At 44.5% G+C, this 22,253-nt stretch overlaps 1 protein-coding gene across 2 annotated transcripts; it reads right to left on the reverse strand.

Annotated features, from left to right (window-relative positions):
* Positions 1 to 8,142: 8,142 nt before the first annotated feature.
* On the reverse strand, positions 8,143 to 18,556 carry Dut (deoxyuridine triphosphatase). 2 transcript variants are annotated; one of them, XM_085834504.1, is made up of 7 exons: positions 18,380 to 18,556; positions 17,842 to 17,998; positions 16,474 to 16,565; positions 14,865 to 14,909; positions 8,948 to 9,022; positions 8,731 to 8,801; positions 8,143 to 8,511 (listed from the first exon to the last, which is right to left on the reverse strand). In XM_085834504.1, the coding sequence occupies exons 1-7, from the start codon at positions 18,522 to 18,524 to the stop codon at positions 8,455 to 8,457; spliced, it is 642 nt and encodes a 213-aa protein (XP_085690630.1). In that variant the 5' UTR covers positions 18,525 to 18,556; the 3' UTR covers positions 8,143 to 8,454. The 2 variants fall into 2 exon arrangements, with proteins under 2 accessions (XP_085690630.1, XP_021009004.1); XM_021153345.3 differs by having other exon boundaries at positions 17,842 to 17,974; positions 18,377 to 18,556.
* Positions 18,557 to 22,253: the final 3,697 nt, after the last annotated feature.

The raw sequence follows: 22,253 nt of genomic DNA on the forward strand, positions 1-22,253 counted from the left end.
TTTAAAGCAATTTAAAAATATTTTCTACCCCATTACAAAAATGTCATTGAGTCTTGCATTTGCATTAAGGTGGTAAAGCTGATTACAACACAGACTATTTTCAGGTCCCTTCAGAGATATGGAAAGTTGGACTTCAAGCCCTCAATTCTTTCCTAAGTTCTCACTAGAATACATAACACACCATTAATTCCAATAGGACAAAATTTATAAGGTCTTCCCTGTATAACCTCACAGCAATAATAAGGATAGTGGATTCTACCAAGCACTTCCTGGGGAGTAGGCCCTGGCTGGGTTAAGCATTTTGCGAATTAATTTATTTGGGCTTAAAAAATACTATCCTGGGCTGGTGAGATGGCTCTGTGGTTAAGAGCACAGACTGCTCTTCCAGAGGTCATGAGTTCAAATCCCAGCAACCACATGGTGGCTCACAACCATCTGTAATAAGAAACAAATAATAAAAATTAAAAAATAGTTTAAAAAATACGGTCCTAAGCAGTATAATTCCCTTTGTTACACTGAAGGCAGAGAGGTTAATTAGCTTACCCTGCAGCTGGTGAAGGGCAGGATTAGAACACAGACAGTAGAGTCCCAGGCCTGGCCAGCATTACCACTCTCCAACAAAGCTCAGGCTGCCAGCAACTGACAAGTATCATAGTGGGTTTTTACAATTTCTCACTCGAAAGCTATATTTTTAAATGTTGGCTTTTACTTTAAAACATAATTTGCATTTCATTATGTCATATTATAACTTCATATAAAAAGTCTTTACTTCAGACTGCAAAGTGTACTATACCAGTATCTGTGGGCATACTTCATGATTTTCATAAAGGGGGCAGCTCAAGCAGGGCTTCCCCTTGGCTGTGGGGCGGGTATGTGTTTGGTACAAATGAGGTAAATCCTGGTAATACAATTCAAATCTCCTTGGACTTGGTTCTAGAAAAGAAAACATACCTGGTAGCCAGGGTCAGTCGTAGGAAAGCTTGACAAGAAGACTGAGTTTAACAGCTGTCTCCCGGTTTTAGCTAGAATGATTGCTGCCACATCACCCCTCAGGCTTGCTGTCTGTCACTCTGATCACAAGGTCTTTGGTAGAAGACTACCTTGTTTGTTTGTTTCAATAGGGTTTCTCTGTGTAGCTTTGGCTGCCCTGGAACTCACTCTGTAGAGCAGGGTGGCCTCAAACTCGTAGAGATTTGCCTGCCTCTGTTGGGACTATTTCTAGGCTTAAGGACTGCTGGTAGGTTCCTTTATCACCACCAAGTTCCACCAGTTCCTATTACTTAGATTTTTGTCGGTGGTGGAGACTTTGAGAACACTAGCAGAGCAGCCAAGGCGTAACTGTGAGATGTACTCCCTGATACCTTGGTTTGTCCCCATCTGTTTTCTTCAGGATATAATTAGTTCCCAACATCTGGAGGTAAATAATTAGCAGCCATCACTCATTAAGTGCAGGAGATGTCCGCCACATGCTCACTGTCATAATGCTCACATTACTGAAAAAGAAAAGATAAGCCAAGAGATAGAGAGACCAGGTGCATTTTAAATGGAGTCAATTGGTGGCTTTTGGTTCAGACCTTTGGTTCGATGGCCTTATAGAACCCACCCGACAGCAGACCACAGCTGGGTATGTAAGATCACACAATGCAGATATTTTTTTCCATTCTTCCACGTGAGTAGCAATGCAACCTCAGCCCCAACATGGCTATTGGCTTGAAAACAATATGTTTTGAAGATCTGAATAAAACGTCTGCAAATACAAGTGCCACATTTTGTCCAGAGGAGCCAGCTGGGAGAGTACGGCAGCAGCAGCAGCAGTCCAAGTGCTCAGGGCTTCATCCTTTCAGGAACATACTGACAATTATTCCTAGTTGTTGTTTGTGATGACAAAGCAAGCTGATAATTCTCTCCCAGCTCTCCCACATCTGCACCAGGACACGTTTGAAGATTGGAACCCTGTGAGGTACTGAGGAAAGCATTCAGCTCTCTCACACTCGAGGTCACACAATTTTGCAAGTCAAAAAACTTTGGGTATGCCAAAAACATCACGCTGTGCACTACCAAATAAAAGAACACTGTTATTCTTACAAGGGGAGGCTTGATGGGACGGGAAATGGGCAGGCCAGCGATGTTTACTAATACCGAGGCATTTAACCCATCGTGCAGCCAAAATACAATGACAGCTTAAAATAAATAAACAAACAGCTGTGACACAAAACAAAACCACTGGGGACATGGCCTTCACTGAATCCAGCTATTAGATTTTTGGCAAGTACATGAAGTGGGTAACCTCAGACAACTCCCGGGAAAGTTCTAGAAGTCTTCTCCTTATTCCTGCTACATGCATTTCACACAGATAATTAAGATTAAGGCAGTTTTAACTTAAGGATAGAAAGTTCAAATAAAGAAGACTTGATCTTAAAATGTTGTAAATGATTTCATTAAAGGGTAATTCTGGAAAAAGCCACATTCTCCTTAAAGGGGAGGGGGAAGAAGAAAAGAGAAAATGGAGGAAAAATCTAGTTCCTTGGCATAATTTTCATTTTTGTTTCAACACAGCAGGAGGGCAGCACCCGCTGGGTTCTCGGCCTTCCGAATGCCAGGGGGCGATTAGACAAAGTCCACAACCAGCCAAACCTTAAGGACATAATCTCACTTTTCAAACAACTCCTGCCCATTTGCTCTCAAATGTTGCTACATCCCATCTTCTGCCAGGCTTTGGGTCCACTGGGAGTCTTCAATTTATAATTGAGATTTTTTTTTTAGTTAAAAAGCAAACAGAAAGTGACATCTAGTGGGCATCTGGGTGAAAGCCTCTGCATCAGTGGTTCCCAGCCTTCCTTCCTAAGGCTGCGGCCTTTCATACAGAGCCTCACGCTGTGGTGACCTGTAAATATCTGACATGCAGGATGTCTGACATGCAACCCCTGTGACGGGGTCGTTAAATACCCCAAGGGGTCACATCCCACAGGTTGAGAACTGCTTCTCTGGATGACAATTTCAATATTGTATTTTACAAATATTTAATTATTTTGCTTCTCAAGTAGTCTTTTTATCTTCCTAAGATGGAAATAAAAAAAACCATTTGATAAAAGACTGTTAAGAATGGCAAACTGTCATTTTCTTTCCTTACAAAAAACATTTTTCTTCTCAAAAAATATGAACAAGAACTTTGAAGATAAAGCACTTGAGAAACGGAGCAGTGCTACTGGGCACTGGGGACCGTGAGGGCCAGGAGGGCGATCGCCAACCGTGTATGTGGGCGTGAAGACAAGGCAGGAAGCCAGCCACAGATCCCAGCTGATATGCCTTAAGAAGATGAACAAATCTATCTCTACTTCCACGAGTGCCCACCCTCAAATTCGGGGAAGCATGCAGGCTTTTAACACTGGTGGGTACCTTTGCTGGTTTCCTAAGTAATCAACGGAGTCGGCTGAGATTTTAATTAGGATTAGGGGAGCTGAACCTTGACCTTGCACAATTGCATTTCATGCATCAGAGGTGTCCAGGTGGGTGCACATAGGGACATCTACAGCCTGGCTTTGTGAAAGGGACAGAAAAGGCAATCAGTCACTATGAATGTGAAAGATGGTGTTCAGGATTTTCTTCCAAGAAAACACTCAGCGGTAACCCAAATGCCAGTTCTGTGCTCTCCCCACGTCTTCAGGAATCTTCTTTCTTGATAACCTGCAAACTCACACAGGGCACAAGCTCTCCTGAAACTTTCCACAAAACTCCTTCCATCTCCTCTCCCCACCTTCCCGAACTCACTGTAACCCTATTTTTTGGCTACTTACTTGGGTTTTTATATCTACCACCCTTTGCCACCCTTATCCCTTACAATACTGCAACACTGGGTAGGAGAGAAAGGTTAGTGGGGAAAGGGGACACAGCTCATTAGGGACATTAAGTTCCTAGGGGCAAGTCCACTCTTCATAGTCAGGATATCGCCAACCAGCAAGCCAGCAAAAAGCAATGCAGTAGTAGCAAAACCACAAATGGAAGGACCAGCAAGGACCAGTCACAGCAGGAGCAGCGGCAACAGGGCCCAGCCGAGGCAGGAGTAGCCGCTACCTTGGGCCTTCTCGGGACTCTCAAATTTAGACCCTCTCAAGAGTCCCCATAATTCTAAATGTAAACTATCTGCAGCTGGCAAAAATCATACACCATCTAGAACACAAGACACATCATTGTTAGTGGCTGTGGACACTCTGAAGCAGGCTCATATCCCACACCTGAGATTAATACAAAAACATTTACGCAACGTTAACTGGGCTTTTGAGGAAACCAACCTTCTCACCGTCCAGATTCCAAGTGCTCCGTGCACCCAGAGCACTGTCTGAAATGTCATTTGTCTTCCCCCACTTTGACCGGAATGTGTTTTTTTTCTTTTCATCCCCTCCCAAAGCACTACTGGTGTGGAAATACAGTGGTTAATTAGTCTGAACTTAGGGGACAGGGACAGGGACAGGGAGCTCAGCACTAATGACTCAGCAGATTAAAATGTCACCCGTGGTGCTAGGAAGCTTGGGGGTTGGCTTAAAATATTTGGGGAAGAATTGGGAGTGGGAAAATTAGGGTGACACGGGACACTGTCACCCACAGCACTGTCAGAACCATGGGAGGCTATGGGACCACAGCGCTGTCAGAACTATGGAGACATGAGACCTACTGCACCGCTTTCACTCATGCTTGGAACGTCTATGTTTTCAAAGAAGCAAGTTTCTTGGCAATACCCGAGGCAGGGAGTCTCTCACTGGTCTCTTCTCCCATCAGTCCCCTACCATGTCTGGAGGTCCCCTCTTCCATATTTGAGGAGTCCCTTCTATCTCCCTGCATCTTTTCAGGCTTGCCTAAGCAAGCTCCTACTCAGGTAGCCTGGAAGAAACTAAGACAAAGGAACGGACTTCCACCTTCACCCTAGGCAGTCCACCAGGGGGTGCAGAATAGCTCCTTTAGGTCAAAATAATACACGTGGTTCCACTCGTGGCTCCTCACTCACTTTGAAGGACCCCTCTCTTCCTGTATGTTCTCCAGTTCAAACGCCCAGGATTGAGTCTTCAAGGAGTGGGCATGGATGACTGTGTCAGGGCAAAGCAGTTGGAAAGGTAAAGCTCTACAGAAAAGCCTTGAAGAGAAAGAAGACAGCTAATGGGCTACACAAGATGTTCAAAAGACACTGTGCTGTGCACAAATAAAACCACCTTTACAAAATCCATGTCTTACCCCTCCAGTTCTTCCCATCGTCCAAAGTCCACACAGCCATGGACTGTGTTCACCTGGAACACTGAGGAATATGAATGCACAGCCTGCCCTGAGGGTACTGTGGCAACCTCTCTGTTCCTTAGCTTCAGCTGGCCCAACTCCTTTAACAGTTTTGTCTACTTGGGGAAAAGATGGGGTCTTATCCAAGATCTGAAGCAAGATTCAGCTACTGTCCAAACTCCCCAAAAGGTGTGCATACCATATATATATATTTTTTTTTTTTAACTGACTTTCCCCAGGAGACTGAGTTACCATTCCCTCCCATGAAGTCTGGGAAGGTCACGGGGGAGCTGGTTGGAGTGACTTGGGCACTGGGGTCATTTTAAAGAAATGAGGACTTTCAGAAAACCTAACCTTCTGAAGCTTGTCATCAGACAGCTTCTTTGCTTTGGCTGTGTGTGCGTGTGTGTGTATATACTTTTTTTCACTTCTGAGATAATTGCAGCCAACAGGCAGCTTTTTCACTATTACCGCATCACTTCGTGCTTCCCATGGGGCAGGACGGCATGGCATCCATCTTTTCCCCCCAACACTATTACCTGTCATCTCCCAGCATGCAGCATAAGGATTTTATCCCTATTTGCTTTTGCCGCCTCAAAATATATTTCCTCAGTTTCCTGTCACATGTCCTGACTTCTCTCTCATTTGACAAACCACCGCCCTGGTGGCATTAAGTCTGGCTTATTTGCGCTTCGCCTTTGCTGTTTAATCATTACATCACTTGTTTTCATAGCATGATCGCCTCTGTTGCCCTCAAACTTGGGATCTTCGTGCCTTGACCTCCCAAGTACTGAATCTCAGGTGTGCATCACCACTCAAGTCTTTAAGCTTCTCTTCCGCTGAGAGTGACTGCTGTCATTAGCCAGGCGTTCTTTGCTGTGCATGTTAGGTCCACCATCTCTACTTTTTCTTATATCTGTCTTTATTTTTCAGACTCAGTATATTAAATATTGCCCTTTAGGTCACAAGGGTCGCATGCGGTAGTTCTTTACCTTAGTTGTTTCATTTATATCATCTAATAAGAGAACAATTGGAGTGAAAGCAATGTTAGCACCTACACACTAGAAATGATGTTCAGCCTTGTTTTAGTAAGATGCCACAAGGTGGCAGTATTTGCCATGGTCAGTCTGGTCTTCACAGAAGCTGAGACCTCACTCCCACATATGAACCATATTCTTTGATTTAAAAACTTGGGAGAGCTGTTAAATTTATTCAATATTTTGGCAAGAACCTAACTTAACCTTGAATGTAAAGTTTCCCAACTCGTTTTCTATATTTGGGCTTTCTTCAAAACTTACATTTTCTGCATTAAGAATATAGTGAAATATGCCTGGCGTGGTGGCGCATGCCTTTAATCCCAGTACTCAGGAGGCAGAGGCAGGCGGATTTCTGAGTTCGAGGCCAGCCTGGTCTACAGAATGAGTTCCAGGACAGCCAGGGTTATACAGAGAAAGAAACCCAGTCTCGAAAAATAATAATAATAAAAAGATGCACATAAACTAGACGCTGGTGGCACACGCCTCTTATCCCAGCGCTCGGGAGGCAGAGGCAGGCAGATGTCTTCAGTTCGAGGTCAGCTTGGTCTGCAGAGCAAATTCTAGAACAACCAGGGCTACCAGAGAAACATTGTCTCAAACAACACATAAAAATGTAATCTTTTTCCTGAACCATGTTTTTGAACATTTATAGACAGTACAAAAAAGAAAAAGAATTTACCAAGCCCAACAGTGTCTTTTCCAAGAGAATTAAAAATAGTTACATTTGTGTCTCTCTGTATTGCATATATTCATGTGCTCAATGAAATCTCAGCAGGAGGTAAACCATGAGGCAATAACCACTATGCTATCTTTCCTACCCCCAGAAACTCATTTTTAAATTAGGACCAAGACAGTCTTAATTTGTCTATAGCCTTATATAGATACTAGACTTATTCCTTTAGACCTGCTAAATTACAGGAAAAAAAAAAAACTCCCCAATTTAACCACGTAGTTTCAAATAGACACCTTTAAAACATATACTTCTTGAAGTAACCTCTAAAATTTTAATTTATGCCTTTTCTGTTTTCTTTTCTTATTAGAAAAAGCAACAGGACACCTGTGTACACACAGTCAGCCTCCAAATGGGGAAGTTCGGAACACAAACTTATTTTATTTTCTGTTTGGGGAAGATAGCCAAGCCAGCCTTTCTTAGGATGATAAAGAGTGCATTTCTCAGCTAAAATGATCAGGTCAATTACCTGGTGGCAGGGCGGGGCGGGGCAGTTGATTTGTTTACACTAGCAGAAAAAGCCGAAATGTCCAGCGGCAGATTACATTATCAATTGAAGGATGGCATGCCTTGCATAGTTTTATCTTCCGACACTCCTAAATCTGTAGCTAATACTAACTTTCGTTTGGCCTTTAAGATTTCTATTCACAGACAGTGGGACTGTGAGGGGAAGCAATCAGGGTGGCAGACAGTGGTGTCGGGCAGGAAACTGCTGGAAAAGTCACACAGGGTGAGGCCCTACTGAGGCACTCAGGATCCACAGAGCGGCCTGGAGGCTGCGCGGTGTGCTCCAGGTTCACAGCTTTAAGGAGCAGTCACCATGCTGGGTGGGCAGGCTTTCAGTGATACATTTAAGTCATTTCCGCTCCTGTTTGTAGTCCCTCCCCCACAGTACCATAAACTCTAAATTGTACTTTTGTGGGTTCAAAATCTGGGGTGAGTAGATCTTCTAAGTTCCAGTGTCACACAGCACCAGTGCAGAGAACAAGGAGTAACTTTTAACACTACCCTCTTTCCTTAGACAGCATCTCATACTAGCCCAGGCTAGCCTAAGTCACTGCAATCCTCCTGACTCAGCCTCCATGTTCTTCAGTCAGCTTATGTAAAATCGTATCTGCTAAAAGACAACTTTATTGGGTAAAAAAAAAAATACAAGTGATACAGCAATTACGATCAAAAACAGTTTTTGGAAAGCTATAATTTAAATAATACAACAATAACAAAAAATCTAACTGTACCCTGGGTTTTACCAAGTCTGCATGTCAATGCCATGCTCACAGTACAGACTTACAGGTGACCATCAACCAGGGAACAGAATCGTTCCAATGTGATGTGATAGAAGTCTCCTTTCCTGCATTCCTAGAACACCAAATGCTTCCGAAGTTAAAGCTTCTGGTTTCCAGTGTTGATACTTCCAGCAAAGTTCTAATTCTTCCCCGTGGAGCCGAAGCCTCCTGAGCCTCTCTCAGTGTCATCCAGGGCCTGAAAGACATTATTAGGAGGAAGGGAAAGGAGCCGCAGTTAGAGCCTCTGCACACTGCACGGACCCATTCTGAGGAAAGACAATCAAGAGTCAAACTAAAGACCTAACCTTGCTTGAAGACTACCAGTCACTAGCCCTGCAGCTCATCAGCTGAGCCGCCCCGTCCACCACTGGACGGACACACCAGGCATTCTCCACTCACAGTTTACGGTACTCACCTGCACTTCCTCTAAGTCTGGATAAGAAATCCGCTCACAGATGAGCTGCGCAATCCGATCACCTTTTTTCACTTCAAAGAAAAAGCAGAACACAGATTACCATCGATGTGTACTGACCCATTTTCTGTAACCTGCCTTGTTCAGTGAGAACTAGAGTTAGTTTTTTACTGACACAGGTAGCTCAAAATGTTTCCATGAACATATTGACTTAACTCACCTTCAAACTTCTCTTTCCCAAAGTTAAACAGCACAACCCCAACGTTTCCTCTGTAGTCCTCGTCTATGACACCAGCTGGAGGAGAGAGCAATGTTAGCTTCGTTCATCAGGGGTCTGCAGTGACCTCAAAACCACTTTGCCAAAGACTTCCTGAGATTACAACTGACAAAGTCACCCTTAGGCCCTACAGAGTCTGAACACAAGTTTAACTAAAATGCAAGAATTTAAAAAATGTGTCCCGATTTTCCAATCTGAATGCTTATCAAGTGGTGTGCATTTCCTACTGCAAGCTGAGCATAGCACGTCATCACCTACAACCCCCTCAGATGACTACCACTGGAAAGACTAGGGCCTCACGTCTTCTCTGCCAACAGCTCCACTGATGTTCTGACTGAATCATAAAGAAACAAGACTCCAAAGCTTGGTGACCTACAGAGGGAGGTCAGTGCTATATGCTCAGCAGAGAACCACTGTTTATATATATATTCCTCATTTCATTTCCAACCCTATCCCTTTTAAACCACAATCGCTCAGCAAACTCCAGCTGGTAAGCTTAATGAGTTCACTTGAAATTTCTGTTGTTGCAACATCACATGTGTGGAGGTCAGAAGACAACCATTGAGTCAGGGCTCTCCTTCCACCTCGTGGGTCTGACTAAACTCAAGTCATTAGGCTCAGCAGCAGGCACCTTTATCCAGAAAGCCATCTTGCTGGCCCAAGATTATTTTAAACTGTCCAATTGGTACCTGTTTGATATTATAAAGTAAAATAGATCTTTATAGGAGACTTTGCCACGGCCCAGGAGCTACATGCCCCAGACTTGCCCTGGGCTGTCCTGGAGTCAGGAACTTGATGTGTTTACAGAAGCACAGATAATGTGGCTAACAGCCCTCCGTTTCTGTTTTTAACATGGAGATCTAACACGTGTCAAAGGCAGTTCATTCTGTCTAGACTGAGGATCTATTTTTTTCTAGTAGAACAGCAACAAACCTTTCACCAATCCAAATATTATATAAGGTTTCCTTTTTACCAGTTTATTAGTTTAGTCCTTAATACTTAGGAAAAGAACCGATGTGAAGATTGGGCCAGCTGTTTTCAGACTCTTCGGAGGGAGGCTGACTGCAGGGTGATGTAGCTTGTATTTAACAAGGAAACTCCTTCGTATAGAGCATGTTGTTCCATGGTAGAATGAATGACCACTGAAGGCTGGAAATTTTCCACCATGGAAGCCCTTTGAGGTTCCAACATTTTATTCTTAGGCCTATCTATTACAAGTGAATCTGTGAAAGATAACCTGGACTGACTTGACTTCCAAATTCTTCTGGTTACACAAACAGTATCACCACGCACAAGGTAAACGTCGATCTTATAGTAATGAAGTTTATAATTACTTTAACTCTCCCACCCCAAAGCGCGGAGGAATTTAAACCCAGTGACATGGCTGCTCTGGCAAGGGATCACATCCAAAGACCTTTTCTGTCTATATGATCCAGTCGGAATACAGACATGCCCTTAGTACACACCTTTCATCCCTAACAGAGAAGGTAAGGTTAGTTTGTAGAAGGAAGCAGCCCTGCTTGAAAGTGACATCTAGTGACAAGTCAGAGAAAGATATGACAGAATGAGTCAGAGTAGGATACACTCAACTCACACAAGAAAGGCAGAGGAAAGAGAGGCTACTTAAGGGGTTGGGGGTAGAAGCTGGGCAGTGGTGTCGCACACCTTTAATCCCAGCACTTGGGAGGCAGAGGCAGGTGGATTTCTGAGTTCGAGACCAGCCTGGTCTACAAAGTGAGTTCCAGGACAGCCAGGGCTATACAGAGAAACCCTGTCACAAAAAAACAACAAAAAAGGGGGGTGAGTGGGTGGGAGGGATGGTATGTGTCTACAGCAGTTTCATCAGGGTAGTTGTACAGAGACAGACTGCAGAGAGAACAAGCTAACACAGATGGAGACAGAATGAGCCAGAGAACAGGAAGGAGCCAGAAGATTAGGACATATTGCCTAATTATGATGAGGCCGTTAAGCAGAGCACTTCAGTCAGAAGCCAAGAGAAGCTGGACTGAATCAGTCAGCTTGGAAGATTAGATTGTACAGAGGCTAGAAGCTTCCAGGCTTAGGTCTAGGGATAGTTAGAAGAAACGTCCTGAGCTCTGACCAAGCTGTGTATTCATACAGCTTGGGTATGACTTTCATCTTATCTACCCTCTGAGGAAATAAAAGTGACATTCACACCAAAGAAGCAGTTATTCTTTGAAATAGCATAAACTCAAGTCATTCCTTTTAGATACACATGTAGAAAGGAAATGACAATGTTTTTACACTAATATTATCTTACATAACACCAAACAGTCATGTTGCTTTCATGGGTTTTTGCTAGGATACACACAGAAAGCTCTCAATGTATACCCTTGTACATTAGTGCCAACTCAGGTACATTACAAAAACCTGCCTGGGTCAAAGGATGGAGACATGGTATATATATGAGGCCACTGCTAGGTCACCCCACAAAAGCAGCACAGCCATCCCAACTTTAGCAGCAACATTTGAGTGTCCATTTGTGCTGGGACAGATGGCAACAGTCTAACTGCTGGCCAATATAATAAATAAAAGACAATCCATGGCCCTACTTCCCGTCTCCCCGTGGCTGGACATTCTTGCAGGACCATACACGTTCCTACATTTTATCTATTATTTCTTTTTTAATGTCTTCTTTTCACGAGTTGCTAGAAAATGACTATATACCTCCCCGGTGCATCTCCAAGTTCTCCTGTTGAGAGAATTCAAATAGGTGCCTGGAATTCTAGAGTCAGGTCATTTTATATGCCTGGAATATGAAAATGTGAAAATCTTCGACTAGCAGGCGAGTAAATAATTGAAACAAGGTTGGCTCTGGTGGCAAAGGCCTACAGTTCTAACCACCTGGAGGCTGACACAGGATGACTGCCACGTTCAAGGCCCCTACCTGGTAACTTAGTGAGATTTTATCTCATGAAGATGTGAAAAGACGGGCTAGAGGCTTGGTCGACAGTTAAGAGCTCCAGCTGTACTTACAGAAGACTTGGGTTCAGTTCCCAGCACCTACAAGACAACCACAAGTGAAGAGAGGACTAAAGAAGGGGGTCAGAACACTTGCTCCGAGGGTTCAATCCTAGTGCTTCTATTACAAAAAAGAGGCAAGCCAGAGACTGATCCTGTCTCTGCGTCCTCACTTCTCTTTTCGAGAATGCACTGAGTATCTTGGCAGGTTATAAGTGGAAAAACCAGGCATCGGAACTGGCAGCGGTTAACCGACATCAGGCAAGGTTTTCTGTGTCAAGACTTTGGCACGTCATTGTTGGAAACTTCTTTGGTAAAAATGCTCCACACCTTCCAGATGTGAATTCAGAACACAATCTTGCATAGTCAACTTTTCCTTTTGACCCTTATTCACAGCCCGAGGCTTCTAATAGCATCTCCCGTCACTTGCCAACTATGATAAACTTGTACCTAAGAGAAATTTTTTAGATATTCTGTATCCAAGAACATACCACAATGTGATTTTATGAATAACCTCATACCAAGCAACAGGCAAACTAACTTTCCAACTACCTGATTTTCCCCCAGACAGTTGTTTTAAGCAGAGTAAAATTTAGAAACAAAGTTGGAGAGGAAAAAGAAGTTTCCACATAAAGAATTTGCTATGTCCTTAGGAGACAGAACTGTCGACTTGAATTAGTGTGTGCCAAACACTGTTGGATGCTTCACACACATTACCTAGTTCTCCTGCCCCTCAGATGTAGATATGCTAATTTCTATTATACAGACAAAGATTGTCCTTTTAAAAACCCTTTGAGGTCTGAAGAGATGGCTTAGCAGTTAAGAACACTGACTGCTCTTCCAGATGTCCTAAGTTCAATGCTCAGCAACCACATGGCGGATCACAACCATATGTACTGGGATTTAATGCCGTCTTCTAGTGTGTCTGAGGACAGCTAGTGTACTCATATACATAAAATAAATAGATCTTTAAAAAAAAAACTTCAAAATTTCATTAAAATATATTAAAAAAATTTTTTATAACTTTAAGTTAGGTAATTAGTATATCCTAAGTGACCGTATTTGAGTCAGTAAAAAGTTGGTTTATTTTTATTTTATGGGCATGGATATTCTGCCTGCTTCGATGTCTGTTCACCATGTGCATTCAGTGCGTGAGGAGGTCACAGAGGGCGTCAGATACTCCAGCACTGGCGCCACGGGCAGCTGAACTTCCACAAGGGAGCTGTGAACTGAACCAGGTCACCTGGAAGAGCAGCCAGTGCTTTCAACTGCTGAATCATTTCTGGCCTCTACAAGTATTTTTTGAAAATTAAATGTAACTCACTAAGCCCTGGGAATTCTCAACCAGAGAGGACATAAATATCAACCTTGAGGCTACACAGATCAGAAACCTATGTCTCTGCCTTGCCCCACAGCACCACCTAGTGGTACCATGGGAGACACCAGTTCCTTCCCAAACACTAGGTCAGGGTAAGAAGGGTAAGAAGGTCGGGATCAAAGGTAAGAAGGTCGGGACTAAATTAACCCCTACACTGGCACAGAGCACTTAAAACAGGACAGGAAGTCCGTCGGTAGCTTTAACCCACTGGTGACAATACTGCTGTTAGAAACACATTTCTAAGCCAGTTTTCTCATCTCAAAAAACAACACCATTTTGGGAGGCATGGTTCTGTAAAAAATGGCTGCAAGAAAATCTAGCATACCCATATGTGAGGGCTAACATGCCTTAAGTGAAGCACTGGATGAAGGCAACGGTCAAGCTATGTGCCCCAATAAGACATCAGAAACTAATATGCCTGGCCTTTGGGCCAGAGGTTTGGTTGTTGACCCCTGCCCGGGACAAGGGATTGAAGTGCGTATTTTACACATCAAGGCATATCTGGCCCAGCCTCGATACCCTGCCCCTAGGGGGCACATGCCTATTATCTAATCCAGACATTTTGGTCTCTCTCCTTCTCGTCTCTCTATGCACTCTCCCTTTCTCTCTTCTTCCCTCCAACCTCAATCCTTGGGGCCGGTGAACTTGCCCAAGAGCAACTTCCCAATAATCCCGCTTTTAAAATAATCTAATCTGGCTTGAATTGGCTCATTTTACTAGTGGTGGAGAAAAAATTAATCTATCACCCACAAAAAAATGGCTCAGTGATTAACACCACTTGCTGGTCTTGCAGAGGAGCCCTTAGGTTAGTTAACTTTAACAGCATGCACAGGACAGCTCACAACCTGCAACCCCAGGTCCGGGGGATGGTGCCCCATCCTGGCCTCCGGGAGAGCCAGGCATGCACACAGTGCGTGTATATACATACACACAGGCAAAAGGCTGGCATACACGAAATCAATTCATATGTGAAGAAGCCTATCAGGAAAGTGAAGACTCTTTACATATTAATGTATGGTTAGGAACCACACCTGTAGCAAAGCTGGCTACTAGATAACACAGCCACAAAGGCAACACCGGTAACAGGTGTTTCTGAACACACTTTTGGTAAATGCAGGAAAGCAACATGGGGGAAAGTACCTTGTTCCACTTTACAAGTCCGGCCTTTCCTTCTCCCAGAGCTAAGAAAACCCTTACAAACTGGAGATGCCTTTCCAGAGCCTTTTGCTTATTATTATTAGTTCAGCAAACTATAACCCAATAGTCACACAGAAGGTTTTCCTAGTTTAAGAATCAATTTTGCAGTAAGGTATAGAATATCAGGACAGCAAGATAAAACCCCTTCATCACACTGTGCCTGCTATTAGTAGACAATATGTATTTCACATAATATGATCATTAAAAGTTAAGACACCATCAAACAATACTATTGCATATTCAGACTTACAAATTCCCAGTGGCAAGGATACTACAAAATTTCATAGAATAAAGAAATGTTACCTCCTACGTCTATGAAGTGCTTTACAGCCAAGCCAGAACGTGGAGCTAAAAAACAAAATCAGAAAACAGTGGATATTTTAAATGGTAAGGGGAAACGATACACTATTTTTGGCATAATTTAAATACCATGGTCTCCTCTCATGTTCACATATTCATCTTAATTTCAACAGATCATTCTTAAAGAGCGCATTTATCATACTATACCGCTAAAGTTGGAGAGGCTAGTTTAGAAAATTCAAAACAATCTCAAAGCCCAACCACATGACTTGCAGGTGCAAGCTATGGATTGCTGGAATGAACTGCAAAGTAAGCACGCCCATCCCCCCAGTCGCTCATTGTGACTGCCCAAGTGTCTGATGCGCGGGCGGGCCAGGTCAGAGGACAACTCTGCAAACTCAGGTCCCCGGGGACGGGACTTGCGTCAAGGCTTTTGTGACAAGTGCTTTTCTCACTAAGCCATCTTTCTGGCCCAGCTTGTGGTTCAAGACTGGAGAGTTGAATATGCAGATCCTAGATGGGAAGAAGGAATCAGGCTAACTGAACAGCTGAGCTTAGGAGAGAACCCGGGGCTTCTCTTCATTGTTCAGGTTAGGAGACCTGTATGCATGAAACAATGAGTAATGGCCAAAGCCCTCACATTGATGAACTAAAATATGTATAGCTATGCATCAAATATCAAACTCTTGTACATTTTTAATTCTAAAAATGGGAAACATTTTATAGCTTTCTTGCTGGCCTGGCCAACAGGCCCACCTCAGTAATCCTAGTATCTAAAACTACGTTTCAGAGTAACCTGTAGAAGGCGCTGTGTCAATAGCTGCTACCTCTTCTTAAGATGGTACCTCTTTCCAACTCTTTGCTTTTCTGGCCTGGGACTTTAGTGTAGTTCAATGATGGTAGAGACCAGGAAAACCCATTTTGCTTTTTTGGGAGGCCAAAGTACTAGAGGTTCAACAGATTCATAACAAGGCAGTGTTATGGTTTCTTATCCAAGGACTTGATATTTTTCTCTCCTATTTATTTTGAAGTTACAAAAAGCATTCATATTTTTGGCAAGTTTTGAATTCACGCTCTAGACAAGTGACATGCCCTAGAAAAATCCAAACCCACGAACTCACAGCCCCCTTTTCCTCAGCAGTAACTGATTCAAGGATTTTCTCTAGAGTGGACTGCCCCTCACTCTAATCTCTAGGAGGCAGACCAAGACAAGGTTCAGTAGGTTGAGACAATCTGGCAGCTTCCCCCCTATAATATAAAATGCCAAAACCCATCACTGTATGGCCCCATTTTCTTATGCAAATAGTTATTGAAAAAGAATGTGACCTCATTTGTAGACTGGAAAAGCTCCAACTAAAGAACACCTAAACTCTGCACTTTTCTGTGAAGTTGTAAGAGCCAACAGCTGGGTCAACGTGATCATCCTATTAGCTCGAGAACATACTTGAAATACAAAGTCAAAAAAAGGAAAAGCAGACACGTGAATCCATGTTTAGTTTTTTAAAATGGGCTAAGCATTATCTCTTCGCTGTGGCCACACGACACTAAGATGACAGACGCTATCATAAAGGACAGGTGTGAGAAGTAGTTAGCGGCTCCTTTAGCGACTTACCTACTCTTCCATAGCACCCAGAAGGAACAGCTATCTGAATGTCTGTCTTCACAATGGCTTTCTCCATGGGTGATATTGTATAATCATAGGCACTGAAAGGCAAATAAGTATTTTAAAGTGTTTTTAACATTCCTTCTTATGATGATGCATATAAAACGCGTGCCATTACTTCATATAAACAGGTCCTATAAACAATCTTACGGCAGATTCCTAACTCACCTAAAAAGGTTTACTTACAAGGTAGGAGGCACTTTCTTTTAGCTTTAGAAAGATGGCTTCAGGCCCTTAATCCTAGCACCTAGGCAGAGCAAGAAGACAAAACTCTGAATGTGGGAGCGGGGAACAGGGAGATGCCAACATTGTCTCTGCTATGTGTTCTGTGGTTTTTGTCTCTGAAAGTGAAGCCTGGCAAATTAGCATGAGGAGCAGGAAGGCAGACTTAATTCATAGAAAGAATATGAAAAGCCGACCAAAGAGCAAACATCTAACACTCAATGGGCCCTCACTCCGCTAGGCACACTTCGAACCTGCGAACGCATATAAACCTATACTTTACTTTTGTAACGCTTCTCTTGATGAGAATGAACCTCCCGAAGAAAATGTTAAAACACAGGTGAGAGGCAGAGATGCACTGCATTCCCTCTGCCTCCCACGCTTATGGCTGTGAACTTCAGTGGCAGAAGAGAGCTGGTCTCCCAGAGCAGCTCTTGGGGGTGGACGCTGATCACAAGCGATTTTAGAAAGTCCATCTACCAAATACTACTGTATAAGAGTATAAGAGACTTGTTATTACTGCAGCTCCCTTCCTGATCCAACCAAACCAGGCTTTACAATGAACGGCGCGGGAAGTCTGGCATGTGGTAGAAGTGTACGTTCAGTCACACGGAATTTATGTAACATCAGCCATTCCCAATACACAGCAAACACCCGCTTATGTAGAAAATGGCCAAAGTATCTAATTTCTCCCAAGACAGGGAATGTTAGATGCATACATTCGGGTCATTAGGCTTGGTGACTTTACACTGAGTCACCTCATGAGCTAGCCCTGGAGCTCCTTCCTTAAGTTCCCAGTCCTTGGACTGGGATAAGAGAAGTACACAGCTTCCATAGACCCTTTTCCTAGACTTTAACGTGCACACTGCAGACGGTCACCCTTCGGTCAAGAACAAGCCTTGCACATCCGGACCTTCCACTTGGAAAGGGTGGAGCGCACGCTGCACAGTAACGCTTTGGAAATGTTATAACCCTTTACTTTCCGCTCGCCCAAACCCCTACTGAATTTGCTCAAGGTGAACTCGGGTCTCTGCGGGGCCACGACTGCACCGGGGCTCGGTGTTTGCATTCCTGCCGTCCCGCTGCGGCTCTCACCTGAACAGGTCGTAGCCGGCAGCGCGCGCGGACCCGCGGGTGGGCGCCGTGGCGTGCTCCGAGAGCCGCACGAAGCGCAGAGAAGTGCCATCCTCCGCTCGAGCCCTCTTGGAGGCAGAGACGGCCGCGGCGTCTTCCGAGCAGGGCATGGCGGCGGGCGTGGAAAAAGCAGAAAGCAATGAGCATGCGAGAGAGCCTACCCGCCGAAAATCTCCCGCCAGGACGAGCCCACCGCGCAGGACAGGGGCGCGGCCTTCCGCAAAGGGCTCGAGCGCGGCCTAGAGGAGGCACCGACCGCGCCAGGCTCCCCTCCTCGGGGTCCGCAATGGATTCGTCCCCGCGCTGCAGGCTAGGCCCAGGCTCACCGTTACCTGCTCAGCCCCGGGCTCCCTCCAAGCGCGCTCCCGCTCCAACACCCCCCCCCCCAATAGCGCGCGCTCCAGCCCCTGCCTCCCCCACCAGCGCGCGCTCTCGAACTGCCCTAATCCTCCCCACCCCGTGCGCGCTCCCGCCCCTGCCCCCCACCCCTCCTCACCAGCGCGCGCTCCCGGCCCAGCCCGCGCGTTTCCGGCCGGGGCTCCTCGGCTTCCTCGGCAGCTCCAGCTCCGCGCGGACCCGAGCGCACGCCCGCGGAGCAGAGCGGCCTGCAGGCGGCCGCGCAGCAGCACGCAGAGGAGAGGCATGGCGCTGGAGGCCCTGCAGGCCCTGAGGCCGCTGCCCCGCCCCGCGCTCCGCCTAGCGGCCCTCCTACGTGCCTTTCCTCGCCCTGACCTGAACCGGAGATCTTTTGCCTTCCACCACCGGACCTGCAGGGCATTTTAAAATCCCTTGACCTCAGCCAAAGCAACAAGGAGCCACCCCCAGCCCCATCCCCATTCCCTCGCCGATAGTTGGGAGTCAAAACTTTTTTTTTTTCCAGAGAGGATAATTAAAGAATTCTGGAATCTCCGGTTTTATCTGGACTATACCATAAACACGTGGAACTCAAGTTGTGGTGCACTTCAATTTTCAAGATAAATAGAAGGCCCAAGGCACTTTTATAAAATGCCGACTAAACATATTGAGACGGTTGGCTCCCCTGATGGGTGTGCAATACACTACACTTCTTGAAGCTCTTTTAAAGCATCTGTTATTGTGCAGTCTCACGATGTGTCTGTGTGTCTTGCAGGTCATTGCCAATGCGAGGTTATCTTCTCCTTGTTCCTTCCACCTTTAGGTGGGTTTAGGGGTAGACCTGTGGTGGCCAGGCTTTAAAAACCAGCTCATTTTCCCATGGAGCCTTCTCCCCAGCTCCCATGCTTCAAAGTTTACCTATATGCTCAGAATTTCCTAAATTCCTAGCAATGTGATCAGACCTCTGCCCATTTCCCGGCTTGAGCTATTATTCCTCTGCCCTTTAGTAAGTGTCTTTCTAACAATTTATAGGCCTTGCTTTGGCTTCAGCAAAACTCAATGTATCTCTAAGAGGCCATTCTGGAAAACCTTAACTGAAGTGGCTCTTTACTCTCAGAACATGTTTTTATTTACATTTCTTCTTATTACAGTCTGCACATGCATGTATTTTCTTGCCTAATGTCTACTTGTTGGTTAGATTCAAAGTCCATGAGGGAAATTGATCCAGCCTTTGTATTCCTGGAGTCTAACCGTGAGTTTCAAAAGCCCACATAGGTGGCCTGCCCCCCCTCCCTCTCCCTCTCCCCCTCCCCCTCCCCTTTCTCTTCTCCCCCTCCCCTTCTCCCTCCCCACTCTCCCTCTCCCTTCTACTGCCATGCCCGCCTATTCCACACCATGATAATGGACTAACCCTCTGAAAGCCCCCAGTTAAATGCTTTCTTTATAAATAGAGTTGCCTTGGTCATGGTGTCTCTTCACAGCAGTAGAACACTAAGACAGATAGTGATCTTATTGTTTAGTAAGGAGGGCCCCTGTGTATTATTTCTTCTCAGAAATCTTAGTATCGGTGCTTAATCCTTTAAAACAAAATTATTGTTGGGCCTGGAGAGATGGTTCAGCTGTTAAGAGTACTTGGTGTTCCTGTATCAGACCCAGTTTGGTTAGCAACACCCACATTGGTGATTCACAACTGCCTGTGACTCCAACTTCAGGAGACCCAACTATGTATGTCCTCTGGCTTTGGAGGGCACCTTATACACACAAACAATCATGTACACGGGAACAGATAGATAAACATATATTCTCTTCAGTTTTGCATATAAATGTGTATATGCTTTGACCACAATTCTCCAGTTGTTAACTGCTTACCCCATTTTCCTGACACCAAACCACTTCTTTCCTCTCCTGGTGTTTCGTTTTGTTTATTGCAGGGTATGTCATCACACTATGAACCCACAGATTGTGTTATTTACTGGACAGACCTGTTTCTAGTTGTGGTGTGGTCTAGCACAGACCTTTCATCCAAGAGCTTTCTGTTCATTGTAAACAGGATTAAGTGAAGTCAACCAGAGGTCAAGAGGCAGAGCAAGCAACAAGTTGACAGGAAGTGAACAGAGGGAAAAAAGTTCAGAGTAAGAGGATGTCAGGAGGATGGATAGAGAGACAAACAGGAATTTAAGGGAGGGACATTCAGCTTGAACAGTTTTTAAGATGGTGTGGAGAACTTCCTTTTGGGGACTTAGAAGGTCAGTTGGGAGCTTCCTCTGCCCCTCTGAGCTAGTAGTCTTTCACTCCAACATCTGGCTCCCAAGTCATTTTTGGTAAAATTGAATGATTGAGATTTTTTTTTAAAACATTTGTTTGTTTGAGTTTTCTCTTTTGAACCCACAGCATTTAACTAGACTTGCCTCCCTGAAGCTGGGTGTGCAACCATTATGTCTGTAGCTTCTCAGGGAGAGAGAGGTGGGGCTCTCTCTGCCCTTGGTTTTTACTTTCTCAATCCATTATGTTTTCCAGACAGGATCTCATATAAGACCCACGACCCACACTGGGCTTGAAAAGGATGACTTTAGACTTCTCATTCTCCTGCCTCATCCTCTATAGCGGTGGGTTACAGATGTGGGCCACCATGCCTGATTTTGTCAGGGCCTGGGGGTAGAGCCCAGGGCTTCATGCATTCTAGACAAGTACTTTATCAACTATTCTATATCCCCAGCTCCCTCGTTCCTCTATTTTAATTGAAGACTTTCCCTCCCTATATTGTTATTCAAATATAAGAACCGGGCGTGTTGCATCCCTAAACTTCTGCACACACCCACTCCAAGTCTCACTCGTGAGGGGCAATACTCCCAACATTCTGGGCTGGCCAGACACAACAGGCTTTTTGCGCTGGAATTTACTTCCATGTTTCTAGATTGTGTGATGATACTTCTTTTTAAAGGATACAGAACTCACCTTCTGAATTAGGATATTTCTTTAAACAATTCCTAAGCACCAGGCCTGGGGATATCTTAGTGAGGACTTTGACGTCATTCCTGGAATGCATTTCATCATGACTCTAGCACTCTCTACTGACATAAACGATGTCATACTTAAAAAAAAAAAAAAAAAAGCAGTCTCAAGCTAACTGTTTTTCCACTTGAGTTATTGGGGCTACCTCTAATTGGCCTGTTCTTTTTCTTTTGTTTTGTCCAGAGCCCCCTCCTCCATGGTCTGGTTCTGGTCTGTGGTGGTGACTTTTGTCCTTCTGAAAACCTTGGCTGAGCTTCTCTCACACTGGAGCATGGTTCAAGGGCCTCTCTCTTAATTTGTTCCTTCATTTTGCTGGGGTTCTTTCTCTCATAGTTTCTGAAGAGAGTTCACATGAGAAATTGTTGGAAGCCCCTTCTCTTCTAATAATTGAAAGGACTCCCTTTTCCTAGTCTCAGACCTTGTGTCACTCCAGAAACTTTACATCCAGGAGTAACTGACGTCTATCCTCATCTTATCTCCCGTATCACTTACTGAATCATTTCTTCTCACTTAGCCTTGTGATACGGTCTCATATCTCATGTTCTAGATTAGCAAAAGTCATATAACTTCATGAATGCTTCCAAGTGTTCACCTGAGTGTTCTATTCAAACAAAAACGTTGCTTGGCTTTACAATACTTAGCACCAAGCTAGTATGTGTCTTGCAGTATCTTTTGTTAATTTGGGTATAGAAAGTGGTTTTTCTGATCATTTTTCATTTGAGGTTATTTTAGACTGAACAGCGAAAGTGACAAGTGAAAAGGAGTATCAGGATTCTGAGATGTTACACATGACAGGGCATTATTAAAGACAGTGGAAATTAGCTCAAAACAAACATTGGACTGAAATCCAAGCCACCACACTTAAGAACTGAACATCATCCCACCATGGTTTATTCTACCAAGATACAACCATCAGTCCTGCTGACTAATTTAACTGCATGCCCCGTGGCAGCTTGAAACTTGAGGATCAAGTGGGAGCTTTGCTGTTCAACCCTGGAGTCAGAGTC

The sequence above is a fragment of the Mus caroli genome, unplaced genomic scaffold (assembly GCF_978045245.1).
Source record: "Mus caroli unplaced genomic scaffold, Mus_caroli_1 scaffold_2, whole genome shotgun sequence".
Classification (NCBI taxonomy): Eukaryota; Metazoa; Chordata; class Mammalia; order Rodentia; family Muridae; genus Mus; species Mus caroli.

Coding starts and splice junctions, on each gene's coding strand:
- Dut (XM_085834504.1), bottom strand. CDS start 18,524: ATGCCTCTCCTCTGCGTGCTGCTGCGCGGCCGCCTGCAGGCCGCTCTG. Junction 17,999..18,379: donor GGCTGGGCCGGGAGCGCGCG/CTGGTGAGGAGG, acceptor CTTTTTCCACGC/CCGCCGCCATGCCCTGCTCG. Junction 9,023..14,864: donor GCACTTCATAGACGTAGGAG/GTAACATTTCTT, acceptor TCTCTCCTCCAG/CTGGTGTCATAGACGAGGAC.